General features: G+C 48.6%; 1 protein-coding gene across 2 annotated transcripts in view; it reads right to left on the bottom strand.

The window, feature by feature from the left end:
* The window catches only part of LOC100543162 (gamma-aminobutyric acid receptor subunit alpha-3), a 75,998-nt gene that overhangs the window by 24,485 nt on the left and 34,729 nt on the right, over nucleotides 1–16,784 (bottom strand). Inside the window, exons 1-3 of one of the 2 annotated variants that reach the window (XM_031554662.1) lie at nucleotides 9,976–10,363; nucleotides 8,844–8,911; nucleotides 6,044–6,264 (exon numbers count right to left, since the gene is read on the bottom strand). In XM_031554662.1, the coding sequence (XP_031410522.1) occupies nucleotides 6,044–6,264; nucleotides 8,844–8,846 (224 nt within the window). In that variant the 5' untranslated portion in view covers nucleotides 8,847–8,911; nucleotides 9,976–10,363. Of the gene's footprint in view, nucleotides 1–6,043; nucleotides 6,265–8,843; nucleotides 8,912–9,975; nucleotides 10,364–16,784 lie in introns of those variants that run through there. The other variant, XM_010715274.3, reaches the window with a different exon arrangement.

The following is a 16,784-nucleotide window of genomic DNA, read 5'->3' as shown; positions in this document are numbered from 1 at the left end:
AAAGGATTATTTTTTAAAGTTGGCATTGAAGAGTTTTGTTGGACAGAAGCAAACACTTCCTAAAACACTCTAGGCACCTTTGCGGGGAAACCAAGCAGAGGGAAAGTGGTTTTGGACCGGTGGGGCTCCAGGGCCACTCAGCAAGGACAGAAGCTGTGGTGATGATGACCACAGGTGGCAGATGACAGGCAGGAGTGAGCTCTGTGCCAGGGATGAAGCAGCAGTGAGCAGAGCTGCTTCACTTTGGCTGCTGTACCATGGAAACACACTGACAGCTGTGAAGTTTGCTCTGCTGGGTGAAGGAATGAACCTGATTTTGGATCCATATCCAGTCTCGCTGCTTTTAGAGGATATGCAGAAGCTGGCATCCCAGGCAGAGGCACTAAAGAGGTGGAAGAGCAGAGCTGGAAGATGCCACAATTTCGATGGAGTAGGGTGGCCAAAGTGCATGAATAGGAGCTCCTGAAGCACTTACAATGGCTATAAAATCCAGTAAATCCATCCTTAGGAGAGCTCTGCAAGGATAGGCACGTGGCCCCATTGCAGTCTACATCTTAGTCTTGTATGGCATGGCAAAGGAAACAGGTGAAGAAAGTGGTTTCCTGTGGCCTTCTGCATCTCTCCCCAGGGTAGGTCAATGATACTCCCTGTTACCAAAGCTTTTCCAAAGGACTTTTCTTCCTGCTCAGCACTTTACTTCTGATGTGTCCTGAATCCCCAAAAAGCAGAATGGCCTTTTTCATCCACTGTACTGGATGAGAATTTTGGCTGTGATCCATGGCTATGGATAAGGCTGAACACTAACAACTCAAGGGACCACAGATTATGGGTTCAGTGGCTGCGTGCCATTCAGAACAGCCAGAAAGAGTCAGAGGGGGCCAGGCAGCAGCAGATCTGGGCACAAGTTGGCCTTGGCCATACCCTGCTGCCCAATCCAGGCCACAGCCAACATAAGCAACTGTTGTCAAGGGAAGGAGACAACTTTATAACAGTACTGGATGACTTTAGTTGTGTGGGAAAACAGCGGTCACATTTTACATCTGAAGTGTGTTTTAATAGCTGAGTCAGTAGGAAAAAACAAAATACAATAAATCCATCAACAAGCTACTGGAAAAGCAACTAATCTTCCACCTTTACCGCCCACAATTGGAGGAGGGTTTTTAAGTCTCCTGAAATTAAATAAAAAGGAAAACACCGTATCATCCCAGGGAAATGAGTCTGGTTCAGCAATTTCAGCTAGCCTGAAGTCAGCACGTTCGCAGACAATGCTTGCTGAAGGGAAAAGGAGTGCAGCATTCCTGTTCTCAGATATCCTCCTTGGCTTGAAGCCTCTGCCTTTGCTCCACGTGCACCAGCTCCCCAAGAAGCTCTGTTCCACCACCCCGTGTGCACTGCTCACTCCTTTCCCACCCCTCTGTGCCCCTTGGCTATCCTTCACCCCCCTTCACCATGCCCTCTCCAGCAGACGCTCATCTTTCAGAGCACTAATTAGCAGCAGTATTTAGGTGAGTTGCAGCATCAATCACTGCTTAGCAGAGTGCCCACATTTCCCTCCCCCCCCAGCCTTCCCTGCCACCTCTTGTTGCTGGAAAAGCACTCCTCCTCAGCACCATATGCTCTGCCTAATGAAACGTCAAAATGTCAGACTAAGAGGAATGTATCTAACTTCCCAGACAATTACCACTGCCTCTGCAGCATTTGGGTAGAACAGTTTTTTGCAGAAAGCCTCATCTTTGCCCCTGACCCTGTACCAGCTTGCCACGAAGGTTTGCTTCACACTCAGGTTCAGGTTTGGACATCTGAGCCTTGAAATGCCATCACAAAGCCTAACCAGAAAGTGAAGAATAGCCGGACTGCCAGCAACAACATCCTCCAGCTGGTGTATCCTTTGGCTCTTATGTCCCAGCCACAAGCAATAACTTGTTGCGAACTGCCTTGAAATAGAACTGCAGACCCCTCCTGTTTTTCCTCTGCTTTGTTGCCACAGCAGCACCAAAAGTGGAACACCCAGTGAGAAGCCATGTTTTCCTCTTTAAAGTCACGGGAAGCCCTTTGAACTGCTCAACACAATGGCAAGTAGCGTGAGTCAAGCTAAACATCCCTCTCCCAGGGCTGGCGGTACAACAAACCTCTTCAGCGGTGTTCTCATGGTTACCGGCAGCTTAGCGAAGCTTTGATGTGTCATTAGAGCCCCTGTCATTACCTGCCTCGTGCTGCAGGATGAGCGAGAGCCATGGTCCAATTTCTGGGATGCAAAATGTAATAATCCTTCGGTGTACGCGTGGCACAAAAACATGACAGCACCCCGCACAGCAAAGCCAACTTAGTTTATGCTGAGGATATTGCTTGAGTTTTGTCCTGATTTCTCCTCCAGGAGAGTCATTAATAACCACAGTCAGGACCATTAGGTGGTGTTCATGGTTCGGGCTGTGCTCAAATCTAGGTTAGGTTTAATTGCCGGGGTTTGAGTTTGAAAGCCATGCTGCTACTGGAATCCTTGTGCTGGATATAAAAACACCAAATTCACTCTGCAGCCCCCAGAGATTTCAGCCCGTGATGGCAGGAATGCAGGGAGATGAGGTGATCTCTGAAGATTTTTCCCTCTTGGGACAGCCTGCAGAAAACCAAGCCTGGAAAATAGGTCGTTTTTGCTTTTGGATCCACTTTGGAAACAGTTTGGAAGGGAAAAGCTTCAAACTGGCTCTGCAAACCTCAGCCCATCTAATCAGCTGTGTGCATTCTCAGCAGTCTGCTTTGGCCTGCTTGGGTCTGTTTGTGCTGTTGTCTACAACTAAGGCCAAGGTGGGATGAAGCCAGAGAGCTGTCAAATAGTCCCAAATGCCCAGAGGAGCTGGTTCTGTGGTGTCTGAGCTGCTTTTCTGGCAAAGAATTATGGTTGCACCTCCATCACATGGAGTAAAGACAGTGAAGACAACACAAGGGCTTGGCTGGGAGGTGACCCTGCAAGACTCTGTGACTTCAAACAGCAGCCTGGGTGTCAGCAGTCCTAAGCATGTTGCAGTGAGGTACAGGGCTTGTTATCCAGGGCCATGGCCCAGTAGGACTGCATGTGCCCTGCGCACCTTTTTGCCTCGCTTTCCCTCCTGCTCTACCCCTAACTCAACCAAGGCTTCACTTCTCCTTTCCAGGTGCACGTTGTCTTTAGTAATACAGGTTCCTGAGGCACACAGCTGAATGCGTCAGCCCTACAGTTAAAGAAAACATCCTCTGAGTGCATAACTTGAGCGCATATTGTCTGGGAAACACTCTGACAATAAGCACAAAGCCTCCACATGCCACTCTGACAGCCCCTCTGAAGAGCAGAAGAGCTCTTTAAAGCCTGGATTCACACAGCTGAATCCCTTCGGCACAGCATCAAGCTTTCTCTGTTTTCATGTTTCAAGGCCAGGAAGAACCCGAACATTATCGATGTGCCCCACACAATTTAAGGCAGAGATTACATCCAGAGATTGCTGCAGCAGCCGTGTTTTTGTCCGTGCCTTATGTAAATCCAGGCACAATCCCTGGTTTGCTGCACTCAGCTCTGATACCAATGCTTTGAGGCCCTGGCTGGGCTTTGTAAGTTACTCAGATCGTGTAGGAGCTCCAGAAACAAGACAGCAGAGGCATGACTACATGATAAGGCTGTGTTTCCTACACCCTCAAAGGCAGCTGGAGCAACAGGGAAGAGGCTGAGGAATCAGTAACTCTGTCCATGGCTCAGCAGCCAGAAGGAAGGGAATAGAGAAACACAGTTTTCTGCTGTGGTCACAAATGTCATCTCATCACCCCGGTGCCAAGCCTGAGCCAGGGATCAGATGTCTGCACTGTGGCACTGCACTGATGTGTGAGGAGGCTGTGCTGTGAATAAGGGCAGTTTCTGGATGCCTGGCTACAGTGGGTGTGTGACTCCTTGAAGCTCAGATCAGTAACAAAGAGGCTCTCTCTGGGAGTTATAAATATTGTCACTCAGGTGTAATTTTGCTGGATGCATGTGTCAGATGTTCTGTTCCATCAAAGCAACTTCATCCATAAACGTAAGCCTTGACTAAGAGAAGTTGGCTTTCACAGCAGGATAAATAGCAAGAGACACGTCTCTAATTGCACATCAGCAGAGCTGATCCCTCAAGGATATTGGCTGGTACAAGGTAAAGAGAAGGATATGTCTCAGGAGTCAAACTGCATGGCAAAGCTCCAGTCTTGACCGAACCTGGAAGGGACTGCCTGGGACAGAGGCAGCATGCAGCCCTGACAGCCCAGCCCGTCTGTCCTGACAGCAGGAGGCCCACATGCACTATGTTTCTCAGTGATGGGCAATACAACGTGTGATAAGACCTGAGTGGGGTCTTCACCTTGCAAAGACGTGTATTTAAGAGGGATGGGAGCAGACACAAAGGCGGTTCCTTTGTGGAACTTCCTTCATCATCCCTCCTTCCATGGGAATGGGCTAAGCTGAAGGATGTGCTGAATTTACTTAAAAGTCCCTGTGACTCCGTTTCCTTCAAGCAGCTCATTCCCAAAAGCCTCGTGATGCTGGCATCTGCCCAGCCGTAAACGGAAGAGCAAACTCAATACTTTCTCTGTCACACAAAACTTGCTGAAGGTAATGGTTGTTTGCTGAATAAAGAACAAGTGAAGTGATATAAATACCCTAAAATTGGGTCTTTTTTCTGCCTTATGCCATTATCTCCTCTAATACTGTACAGTCAGACAATGATACAAACTGGGGGAGTGTTAGTCATCCACATGCAGGTCAGACAGCCAGGAACAGAACTGAGCCCTCAAGTCAAATTGGGCTTCTCTCTTCATTTACCCCATCTGCCTCAGTAACATGAGATCCCTGATGTTCAGAGACCCAAACCCCCAGGGCACTGGCAGGATTAGCTCATATCTGAGAGCTGCTGCACAAAAGCAGAGCATTGTTTATCAATGTAGGCTGTAAAACTTGCTGACATCGTAGATCAGCAGCCAGCAGAGCTATGAAGAGATGAAATCCTGTCTGGTCCTCAAAAAGCAGAGGTGAAAGTGCAGCATCTCAGCCAACCAAACCCACAGAGAAGCGTGTTACTAGTCTGGATTGGCTTGAAGATGGAGGCAGAGAAAATAATTTTTAAAGACAAAAATGTACACCTTTCCGTAAATACCTCAGTACCATTTTTGTGCATCTATGAGTAGCTTGCTGCTTCATTTATAGGTCTAGTGGATTAGCACATCATTCCCAGGTGGCAAACATTATTTACGTGGGTGAATAGCTATGAAGCATACAGGAACCTGTCAACAAGAATGAACACATACTTAACCCGACCTCCACCTGTCGCAGTTTGTGATAAGTGTACGTACCAGACCTGTTCTTGAGAGATGCAGAACATGGTTCCCAGCAACCACCCATTTGCAGAAGGCAGGCCCCATTGCTGGAGCTCACAGTGAAATGAGGCAGCTTGTAATGCAGTCTGTGGACTCATGCTGCACATGGCTGCCCTGTGGCTGGGACTTCTGCAGGAGACCATTTTTTAAAAGCTGGTGATTTTTTTCCTAGAGATGATCACTGACTAGATAGGTTGGGATTTTGGATTCCATGAAGTAGGAAGAAAACCCTGTTCTCACAAGCAAACCCCACAGGGCTCTGGGGTAATATGCTGAACAAATTCAAATCTGTTCTCAAGCTGCTGGAGAATATCTAATTCTCCCCTCCTAATGTTTCCTACCATTACCAAATTCCTGACTTCATATCCCATCAGAGATCAGGAACAAAAATAACCACAGTGGCAAAGAAATTCCTCAAGCTATAGAATTAAATATTTTCACCTCATCACAGAAAAGAAAAAAAAAAGTCAACTTGAATGATGAGAAAAAAGCTACTTGCACAAGTGTGCTGAAGTTGAGGACCAGTGATGCTACACAGCTAAGAAATAAGGATAGTAGGGGTAGCAGCTCTGCCATGCTAACAGCCAGTGGGAGTCTACACAGTTGTTACATACCTTTGGGGTCCCATAATAGCTTGCATGTGTACCTGAAAGACCCTGGCCCAGAGCCACGAACTCACCTCATTGTGTACAGGAGCGTGCCATTATCTACCAGGCGCAGCAGCTTGTTGGGTGTTGTCATGTTATGGGCAACAGATTTCTTCCCATTGTGGAAGAAGGTATCAGGAGTCCAGATCTTGCTTGCCAGCAGGTTGTTCAGAGGAAGGATCTTCATGGGACCGTCGAACTTCAGCCTCTCATCTCTCCAGGATTGCCGGAAAAAGACATCAATGGTGTATTCCTTTGTGGAGAAGGGAGAGAAAAGTGAGTCTTACCCCTTTCTGTAAACACTTCTAATACTTCACAGTCAGTGATACAAGCTGGGGGACCATTGGTCATCTACAAGCCTGTCAGGCAGCCACAAATCAGACCAGAGCATCAAAAACCCTACAGCTCAATGGTGACCCCAAGGCAAAATGAGATTAGTGTATGGCACACGCATGTGGGCTGCCATTCCTCTGAGCCACACCACCTCGTGCCCTTTCTGGGCTTGTGTCACTCGAGGGAACTGCCTGATTCCATCAGCATGAGCTGCTGCACTGCTCACCTCTGTGACACGCGCCTCGTCCTGCTAACAAAGAATCTCATTAGTTCCCAAGGTTTTCAGAGAGAACTTTGGAAAATCTGTCCCAGCTGTTCTTCCCCTGCCGCTGCAGTTTCATAGACTTTATTTATGGGCTCCTGGAGGCTGCAGAACCAACTAAACTTATCATTGTGAGTGATTTCTTTCCCGCAGTTCTTCTCAGCAGCATTTAAAAGCTGCTGCACATCACTTTCTTATAGGTCACAGAAATTCCTACAGGTTTTGCAGCAGATGGCAGCTAAGCAAAAGCATCTCAGTAAAGAAATTCAGCCTCGCTCCTTGGCTACAGAGCTGTTCTGTCCAAATATGAAGAGAGAAAGAAAGAACCCTATGGTCCCAGGCTCTTACCCATAGGGGATATTCTGCCCCTCCACAGAAGATGACCCTCCCTTAGTGGTCTTAAGTTCAGTAAAGTCATTAGTCCAAACGAATGAGTCTGTATCCGGTCCTAGGAGGTAGGTCTGGTAAAGTATTTATTGGGATAAAAGCTATCTTATTTAGAACCTTTCATTCCTATTAAAGCTAAGGAAACACTCCCAAAGAAAAGAGATACCATGTAGATATTCTTCCCCTCTTTTTTATCCTTCTTTCCACAAGAGCATCATTTCCAGGTCACTCCTTCCAAGGAACACACTAGCTTCTAGGGTATGTTCTTCTCTGCCTTATAGAAATAACTGAGCACATGACGACTGAGTCCTTCTCCTGATTCCATCCACCAAAGCATGAAATTACCTTTTTTTTTTTTCAAATTTCCCAGGGACTAAGGCCAAGCTGCAGGAGGTCACTACTGAAGATTTGGGCGTATGTCAGGTCCCATCAGCCTCTTCTTTCCCAACCAAATTGAAAATGAGACAAGAAGTCCCTCAGAGCATCTCCTGGAGAAGGCACACACATCCTCCTCCGCATTTTGTTACCAGCTGCTGTCCTCCGCGCTGCACAGCAGCTCTACCTGCCTCTCCTCCATCATCATAATTACAGTCTGTGTCTGCATCACGATGCACAGGAGCAGCTTTCCATCGCGATGAGTAATGGCTGTGGGAGGGACGGAGCCAGCTCATCGGGCAGATGTGAGCGGGGAGGGAGGGACTTCCCTGCTCCTGAGATGAAAGGAACCCCCGCGGAGGAACGGGCTCTCTCCACGCTTCCAGGGGAGATGGGGTTTTTCTCACACATCCCTGGGAGCACTTAACACCAGAACAGCACGCTCAAACACATTCGCCACGCATTTGTAAAATACACGGAACCAAAGCATGCGCGGGGGAAATAATTTATTATTCTTTAACTGTCTCCCTAATTTTAAATTCATTTTGTCAAATCACATCACAGAGAATACCTTCCTCTTTTCAATACCTCAAATTTCTTCTTCACAGTTCATTATACACGCTCCCTTAATCAAATATGCTCCACCTTGGAAGTAATTATCAGATACTCCCCACAGGCTAAGATTGCTGAATGTATTATGGGCTTCTGCTGCAGCAGGATAGTGAGAGAGATGGAGAGAACTCAGATGAGATTCATACTCCACATTAAGTTAACTTTTCACCCCAGAAGAAGTGGTCTTTTCAAAGCCACATGGGGCTGTGTGGTGGGGCTGGCACTGCAGAGAGACTTAGTTCTCCACCAGACTGTTGGTGAGGCAGCCAAAGAGATGCTCACAACCATATGAGCACAGAAGATTAAACTTTCCCCTTTCTGGAGGGGCTGCAAGAGGCTGGAGGACATTGCTTGGCCCAGCTGGAGAGGGCAGCGGCTCCCTCCAAGCCCAGCACTTCCCATCATCTGGGCCCAGTAGTCAGATCCCATCTGCAGAGGGTCCCAGCCATAAACGTATGATGTCCTCACGTGGCAGCCCTGAAATGCTGAGCAGCCACGGCCAGGCAGCTCCTGTGCAGTGGGGCGCACATGGAGCCCAGGCAGCAAGAAGCACTGTTGAGAAAGCTCACTATTAATTATGCTCCACAGTCCTGTTTTAATTAGAAGACAAACTGATGTGGGAATACAAGCCTAGATTCAGACCTCAGGCCTTTTCGTTAATAATTTTCCCTGAACATGTCAAAATATTGCAGTCAGTTCACTCTTTTTCTTTTTTCTGCTTTGCCTCCTTTCTGGTTCAAGACTGTTTCTTGGAGAAATCCATCCTCCTCTGGAGACTTCCACAAAGACCAGGCCTGAGTGTCCTCCCTTCTCCCAAGACCAAGCAACCCTCCCCTGTCAGGCAGCTTCCCAGTGGCACTTACCATGTCTGTGTCTGAGACGGGGCCAAAACTTGTCACGTAAATATCTGTCTTGACTTCAGTTACGCTGTCTGGAAAAAAAAAAGAAAAAAAAAAAACAAAGAAAGAAAGAGGAAAAGCAATTAGATAATAGAGATCACTGTCCAAGAAGGAGGTTGGGTTTTGGTGTGGTGTGTTTTCATGGCAGATGCCACCCTGGCAAAGCCCTTGGTGAACCGGCACCACGGTCCCTACTGCACCCAGCACAACAGCTGCCTTTATCAGCTGCAATTGAGCAAATCCATCTCTAAGCAGCTCCACGGCTCTCTAGTTACACCAAGATGAGTTTGTCCCACGCAGCCTGATGCTGTGTGTTTACGAAACGCAGGCAGCTACTCAATACACAACGCAGTACAGATCCATTTTCAATATAGAGGTATGTGCTGAAACGCCTTTTAATCTGCAATCCCTTTGTGCCTCCCAGCCTGATAAACAGCCAAGGAATGTTCTACCAGTTTTAGGAAACCTGGGTTTTGTTACAGCTTCAGGCCTGTCTGTACATAAAAAGAATCAATATTCGGATTGCCTTTTTTCTCACGCCGTGCTTGCTGTTCTCCTGCAACTGCTCCTGCAAAGCTGCTGCCCCCGTGCATCACACAAACAGCTGCACCCCAGTGTGCTGCCCTCATGGATGCTGAGCTCCAGACACTGCCCATTGCCTCAGTTCCTCCTTGGAGCAGCAAAACTTGGGGCAGTGTTACTCATGTGCCTTCAGGTCGAGATGAACTGAAGTGCTGCCCCGAACAAGGCCAGCAGCAGGCATTATTCACGCCAAGCAGCACACACACTGCTCTCATTTTGACTCCCTTCATTGCAATCTCGGCGTGTTCGCTAAATCAAGTCTCTACTGCTGTCCCATTTTGCAAGGAAAACAAGGCACAGCAAGTGGGTGACGTTCTGGATTCACATCGCCATGCTCTCTGCCCACTGGGTTATACTGGAAAATGATGAATGTTCAGCACTATGCTAACATAATCCTTTCTGCTTTAGGGATAGATCATACAGTCGTGCTCCTTTCGTATAGCGCTGGCTGGGAGCTACTTTCCCAATGGAAGAATCAATTTAGAACCACAAGTAAGAGCTTTATTATATATACCTGTAGTGTCCCATTGTGGCTACTGCAGCAGCTTTGAAGGTAGCCTGGATGGCCCATTGCTTAGCTCAGCTATGGAAATCCTTCCATCCTCTGACAGTTATTTTCCTGTATTATGAAGCTTAGCTTTATGCTTCAAAGTTTTGTATCCAAAAATAAGATAATGCATTCTGTCAGGGTTTTCTCCTTAATGGCTCAACTATACGTATACATGTCTTTAGTTATTATGGCTGGCGAGCATCTGACGCAGCCTGTGGCTGGTATTATTGTGCTATATAAGTAACCCTTGATCTTGTCTGGATGTGATGAAAAGAAGGTGTCACGGTTTACGGGCTGGTTCGGCCCGGTTCCGTGACTAGAAGGGCGGAGGGATCCGCGGATCCGCGCCCCCGGGAAAAAAAGAAAATAAGGGACCCCGAAATAATTGAAAACAGTGGCAACAATCTGAGGTAAAACAAAGTAATTTACTAAATATGGTATCAACAGAATTTTATAAGGAGAGAGAATGTGAAATTGATAGTGGATCGGCCTTACCACAACGCTGAGATGAGAAGCGCAGGCAGAGAAGCGCAGGCGAGAAGCGCAGGCAGAGAAGCGCAAGCGAAGCAGCGCAGGCAGAGAAGCGCAAGCGAAGCAGCGCAGGCAAAGAAGAGAGCATCAGGTGACCTTGCCGGGAGTTATATCTCCTCGTTGACCGCAAAGCCCCCTGGGGAAACGTAGCTGCTCTTCTCCGCTGGACAGGCACCCGGAACTTGAGCATCAGCAGTCAAACCCCCAGTGCATTGCATGATGTTATGATGTGGAATACCGATAATGAAAAATCATGAAACCATGACAGAAGGTTAAAGAGAAATATGTATGCAATACATATCTTTCTGAAACACCCAGAAGCAAATGAGACAGCATCCTGAGCAAAGTGAGCTCTGTAAGACTTAAATACTCAGGATATTCTCTCCACCTTCCTCCAAGCTAGTCCCCAAATGAGATATGTAGCAGAGAAGAAACCTCCAGTGAAGCGAGGCTCTTTAACGTATGCTGTGAGGGAAAACTCATTATACTTCAGAGAAAACACAATATTTCTCCCTCCCCTCTTTTCCTGGTGTTCAGCTTGCTCACCATAAATAATTTGCAGCTGTACATTTCAGAGCAGCTCCACGGCTGGCCATGCAATGCAGCAGCCAGGTGAGCCTGGTGGGAGCTCTGCATATTGCAGGGCAGCTCCATCATTGGCACATGCTGGGGCTCTGGGCTCAGACATTGGGTTATCGATCTGCCCCAGAAAATTGGGCTCCCTGCACCCCTCGTAGCAAAAACCAGACTGAACCTTCCCATTAATATGTGCACCAAGGCAGGACAGGAACTGGCCAGGATCCAGAGGGATTTCTGAAATTGAACCATTCCTGAGCAAGCAGGGATTTTAGCAGAGCAGGAGAATCCTGCGATGAGGAAAACACCAGCAGAGCAGTTCCAGCCCTTGAGATTTGCTTCCTGTATGATGCTGCAATCTAAGGGTGCGTGCACGGCTCACGGCCCTAGCACAGTGATACCTCCTCGCCCCTGCAAGAAGGATCTGCACACACCTGGGCAGCATCAGAGCAGAACTGCCTGCCCTGGTTTCAGAGGTACAGCAGGGACACCCCAATTCCTTCCCAGCCTGCAGCCCAGCTGCCTTGCCAACAGAGATCTGATAACTAAGCAGAGAGTTAGACATTATCCCCAGACCTGTTGCAGAACATGTAGGAGCACTGTGTTCCCATCTGCTGCCACCTGAGGACTGGGAATAGAAGACAACACCTGGAAACAGCGATGGGACTAGAAGAGTAAGGGATTTTTGGGCTCAGCATTGTAGAACATGGGCAGAGTTAAGTCAGCCAAGTGACATGTCCTGCTCCTGAGCCATTTGGAACCATAGAATCAATAAGGTTGGAAAAGACCAGTAAGATCATCTAGTCCACCTGACCCATCAGCACTGCTCCTTCTCTCCCAGGCACAAAGTCCCTCCCTGTGGGTAATGCTTTGCTTCCACTGATCGCATTCCACTGCTGGGCAGATCTGCAATGCAAATGTAAAACAAATGCTGCAACATCCCTTCCCACAGCGTTACCATGGCACTCCCTACACCTGCCTGCTCCTTAAAGCCGCTCCTTTCTTTCTTCAGGAATTTGCTACTTCCCCCGTGCAGGCAACAAACCCTCTATTAGCATTATGCGGAGGGCTGGATTCTGCCACCCCATGCCAGCAGGGTGGGCTGCCTCCCTTTCATATGCAGTGTAAAGCAATGCTTTGGGGTTCCCATTCCACAGCAACCACTCGCCCATCCCCTCCCAGCCCTGGTTTCTCTGCACACAGCCAGGCAGAGGCGGGCATCCCCCTCCCCGCACTCCCCCCTTTAAGTGCTCACGGCTCCCCGGGCCCGTGGGGAGATGGTTATTATTTACCAAATGACTGAGTGCTATTTTTACTCGCTTCTGCACTGGGAGCAGAGGCAGAGCCGGAATACAAATCACTGCGCCTCTCCCCTCCCGGCTGTGGATGGCAGCGCTGCCTCCAGCGCTTATAGGGGGGCTCAGGGGCGGGGGTGGGAACGACTGTGAAGGCTCTAACTAAACGTCTTGATGCACTCATCGAGTGCTGCTTATTTAAGAATCTCACCCGTATTATAACCAACTCGTCCGGTTGCATTTTGGCTCTGGATGTGCCGAACACGGACACGTTTCCCAGCCGGGGCTCCCGGAGCCGTGCCGTCAGTCTGCAGAGCGATGCACCGGAGGTTCCCCGCTGCTGCGTGCTGCTAAAACGGGGGCAAAGCCGCAGCAGCTCCGTGCTGGGGATCCCGGGCTTCCATGCTGACGTAGGGAAGGCTGCGCAGCCTCAGCTCGCCGAGGAGCTGGGTGAGAGAAGGACGGGGGTTTCTGAGTTAACTGCAGCAAGCAGAGAGCAGGACGGTGCTGTCGCAGCACCCAAGGGTAGCAGCCCAAAATCTACTCACGAACAGCTTCTGCATGCATGTGGCGAGGGCGGCATCACCGTGCAAAGAGAGGGGATGGCACAGCCGACAGAGCGAGCATGCCGGGCAGCATCGTGCGTTGGAGCCAGCATCTCCAGGAGGGGAAACGCAGAAGGGCAGTCAGTACAACCAGCCCCATCCCTTGCCTCTCCCCAAAGCTCTTGCCTCGCTAACTAACAAGCAGCACAGATCATTTTTGCAGCTGCTTTTTGGGTGTCTTCGCCTTCATTTTCTCAGCTTTTTACTGCGGGGATTTAATTTCCTTCAGTGTCAGACTCTGGAACAAAGGAGGAATAGGACATCCTCTCCTCCCACATCCTGTGCTGCAGCCTCTGAGGAACACAGAGCCGACCTATGCCACTGCCGTTGGCTGTGCTGCCTTGGAGGTGGCACGCTGTAACTGCAGCCCACACCTCACCCTGAGCCCCCTCCGCTCATTGGCATCTCGGTCCCATTGCACCAAACTCAGCGTCTGTATTTCCAAATGCCATTTAGCTGCTTTAGTGCCTCAGCATCCTTGAATACGAAATGACTTGTCCAGAAGCAGTGGCCACTCTCACACCACATGAATGTGCCCAGGTTTCACAAATTCATCCTCTGAATCTTTCCCCAAATTGGATAGCAGCATGCACAGATATGCCAAAACAAGAATATACATAAGATACTTTGGTCATCTAATCTGCCTTCCTTACAGAGGAATAAATTGCCACCACCTCCATGAAGAACACAAACAGCAGAGAGCTATGTGATGAAGCTTGTTGTCTTCAAAGGAAGGGCAATCCTGCAGGCAGTTGTGCCACCCAGACTTGGCACCTCTGGTGGCATCTGCCTCTCTCTAGTGAATACAGGAGAGGAGGGTCTCATGGATGAAGGCTGGCATTAGCCTCACACTCCCACCTATAAAGGGCAATGGGGTTAAAAACAACGGGATGCTCACCCACTGCAGAGTGGGGTCAGCCAAGGACTGTGCACGGGGAAACTTGCTCTCTGCAAAATAAACCACAGAGCGAGGGAAGAAACAATATAAATGTCTGAAATAAATGTCTTATCTCAGCAAAAGTAGGGGTGAGTAAAAGCCTGCAGGGGATTGCCAATGAGATGTTTGGATCAGATCTGTATCTAGCTCTGCCTATATGTCATCAACTATTTGTCTAATGTGGTTTGCTCGGCTGTTAGCTTGTTTTCAGAAGCAGTCTCACAAAGTGGAGATAACTCAGCCCATGTAAGGAATCTGATCCCTCTCCATTACACTCCTGGTGACTTCTGAAGGCTTGGAATCAAACAGGCCTCACAAATGTAAAGGAATCAAGGCTGTTGGTCACTCTCCTTGAAATTTCAGCTGGCTGCACCCAGTGTACTTTACAGGAACTGGACAGGGGACCAAGAGGTGAGCCAGTCACCACCTGAGCATGGCACATCCAGGACTTACAGCACCTCCATGCCTATGGATGCTCATCCCCAAGGACCCCTGCTGCCACTTGGGCACGAGCTCTGCAGGTTACATGGGGAGGGTCAGCTCAGCCTTTGGAGCAGAGCAGCCTCCCTGCCTTTTTGTTCCAGTGCCTCACACCAGCTGATCCCATCCAGCAACCATTTCTCTTACTTTTTCCATTCATCTGCATAATTTCACAAGTCTTGCAGGGTCTTAACATCTTTGAGATACCTGCTTTTCTGCCAGCCTTTGTTCAGATCGGCAAATCAGCTCTGAAACTTTCAGAAGACAAAAGACAGAAAGCAAGCTGTGATAAACCTCACCCCATTAGGAGCTCAGGCAGAAAAAAGTACCAAAAAGGCTTCATAGAACCACGGGCACGGCTCATGTAATTTAATTTAGCTTCCCCTCATTGTTCCATGTGGACACGCACATATTACTGCGCTAAATGTGTGACATCAAATACAGACTCAGAGGCTAGAATCAGTATATGGTGCAAGCTTTTGGCTATATATATATATATATATATAAAATTAAAATATCCATGCAGAGAAGAGTCAGAAGAAGCAACGTGTGAGGATGTGCAGTCATGGAGGCTTCACACACAGCCCTCATCCTCACACATCCAGACTACAAACAGTGACTACAAATTAGCTGAGCTATTTTTGCTACAGACAGAAACAAGAGAATGAACAAAGCTACTGTAGTTTCTATTTTAAGGACTCAGGACACCCTCAGATGCTGTAAAGACAGAGGAGGAATATGTATGTGTGAGCGTGCTTTTAGAGCTCCAGCTCTTTGAAACCCTGTGGTAATGGAAGAGAGATGCTATGCAAACATGTTTGTTAAATATTATAAATACAGCAAGAAAATGTGTAAATGTTAATTAGAATACATAACACAACAAATTCAGTTCTGATATCTGCCCTCAATGGCTCAGCCAGGGGTGCTTGGGGAAGGCAGTCCTGGCATGGGCACAGTGTGGCCCCTTCTGCCCCAGCCCCACTGGGTCGTCACACACTCTGCCTAGCTCAGAGCCAGCAAGCCCTTCTTTAACACAATCTCACCTCTGTGGCCCCCAGAGACCATTCACATGCTCAGATATGAGCTGCAAAAACTTAAGCACACTGCCAGTGGGATCCTTAGCTTTGTACTGATTGCTGAGGTCTGTAACTCATCAGAGTTCCAGGAAACAGATAACACAAGGGTGAAATAACAGAACTGCTATTGCTAACTTGATAATCATTGAGATGTAGAAAACCAGTGGAAAGGCTGAAACACTAGGAAACGAGCAGGAAAAAAATACAGAGAGACTTGCTGCATTACATTAATTTTATGTCAATGCAGAGGGAGTGAGAACAATGCAAGCTCTCCAGAGCATGTGGGTTGTAGGCTGAGCCTGAGCTCCGAGCTCACTGGCAGTGCCAACCTGCCCTGGAAGAGACACACATCTCTGTCATGCCTCAGTTTCCCCACGTCCCTTAGCCTCGGCACTGCTTTCCCGTGTCCCTGGCTGTACCTTGTCCCAGGCTGGTTGATGGACAGGAGTGCACAAAAAGCAGCAAAAGCAAAAGGCGGCAGCTCCTGCGGCTTGCCGAACGGCTCAGAGCAAAAGTCCATTTAAATCTCAAGCGTGTCCCCCGAGGCCAGCGCCAGGTACAGAGAGAAAGATACAAGCAAACCGTAGCAGGGAGCAGCACGGTAATTTGCACGCTGGCTCCCTTATTTCCCCTGTGAGCTCCTGCCTGGCATGTCCATCAGTGGGAGAACTCAATCAGCCCCTGCAGCAGCGTGCTGCTGGTGACGCTGCGAGCATCCTTCATTGCTCTCAAGGTAGTGGCACAGCCCCCAGCACTGCCTTTGCCTTTCTGAAGGCTGAGGCAAGGTTTTGAGGTGCTGTCTCTCCCCTCCGATGCATGGGTTGCTTGGCTACATAGCCACTGCTCATTTAGCTGGCAGCCATACCGATATGATGTACAAGTAAACTTTTAAATTCACGTTGCCTGGCCCTGGTCAGCTCGGCTGCTGTTTTACCCCCAAGTGAGGAAAACCCTCCGAGAGGAGATTCCATCATGACTCCAAATCTTCCACTCCGCAGCAGCTTTTAGACAGCACTGCCTGCCCCGTGGGCAGGAAGGCTCTTTGCTTACTGCAGTTACACAGGGCAATAAATACCGAATTCTCAGTCCTGCCCACTACATGAATTACGATGTGCTGCACCACACTCTGACACTTCCAGCAGAGAAGCGCAGAGGGCAGATGCCTCCAGATGTGATTTTTAATTTCCTTTGCTGGGGATAATGTTTTCTTGTTTTAGCAACATGCGTTCAAAGCATCCCAGTTCCCATAGCAACTCCCTGCTTCCATTTAGAT

Source organism: Meleagris gallopavo, chromosome 9 (assembly GCF_000146605.3).
Source record: "Meleagris gallopavo isolate NT-WF06-2002-E0010 breed Aviagen turkey brand Nicholas breeding stock chromosome 9, Turkey_5.1, whole genome shotgun sequence".
Taxonomy (NCBI): Eukaryota; Metazoa; Chordata; class Aves; order Galliformes; family Phasianidae; genus Meleagris; species Meleagris gallopavo.
This window is presented reverse-complemented; position numbering and strand designations above follow the sequence as displayed.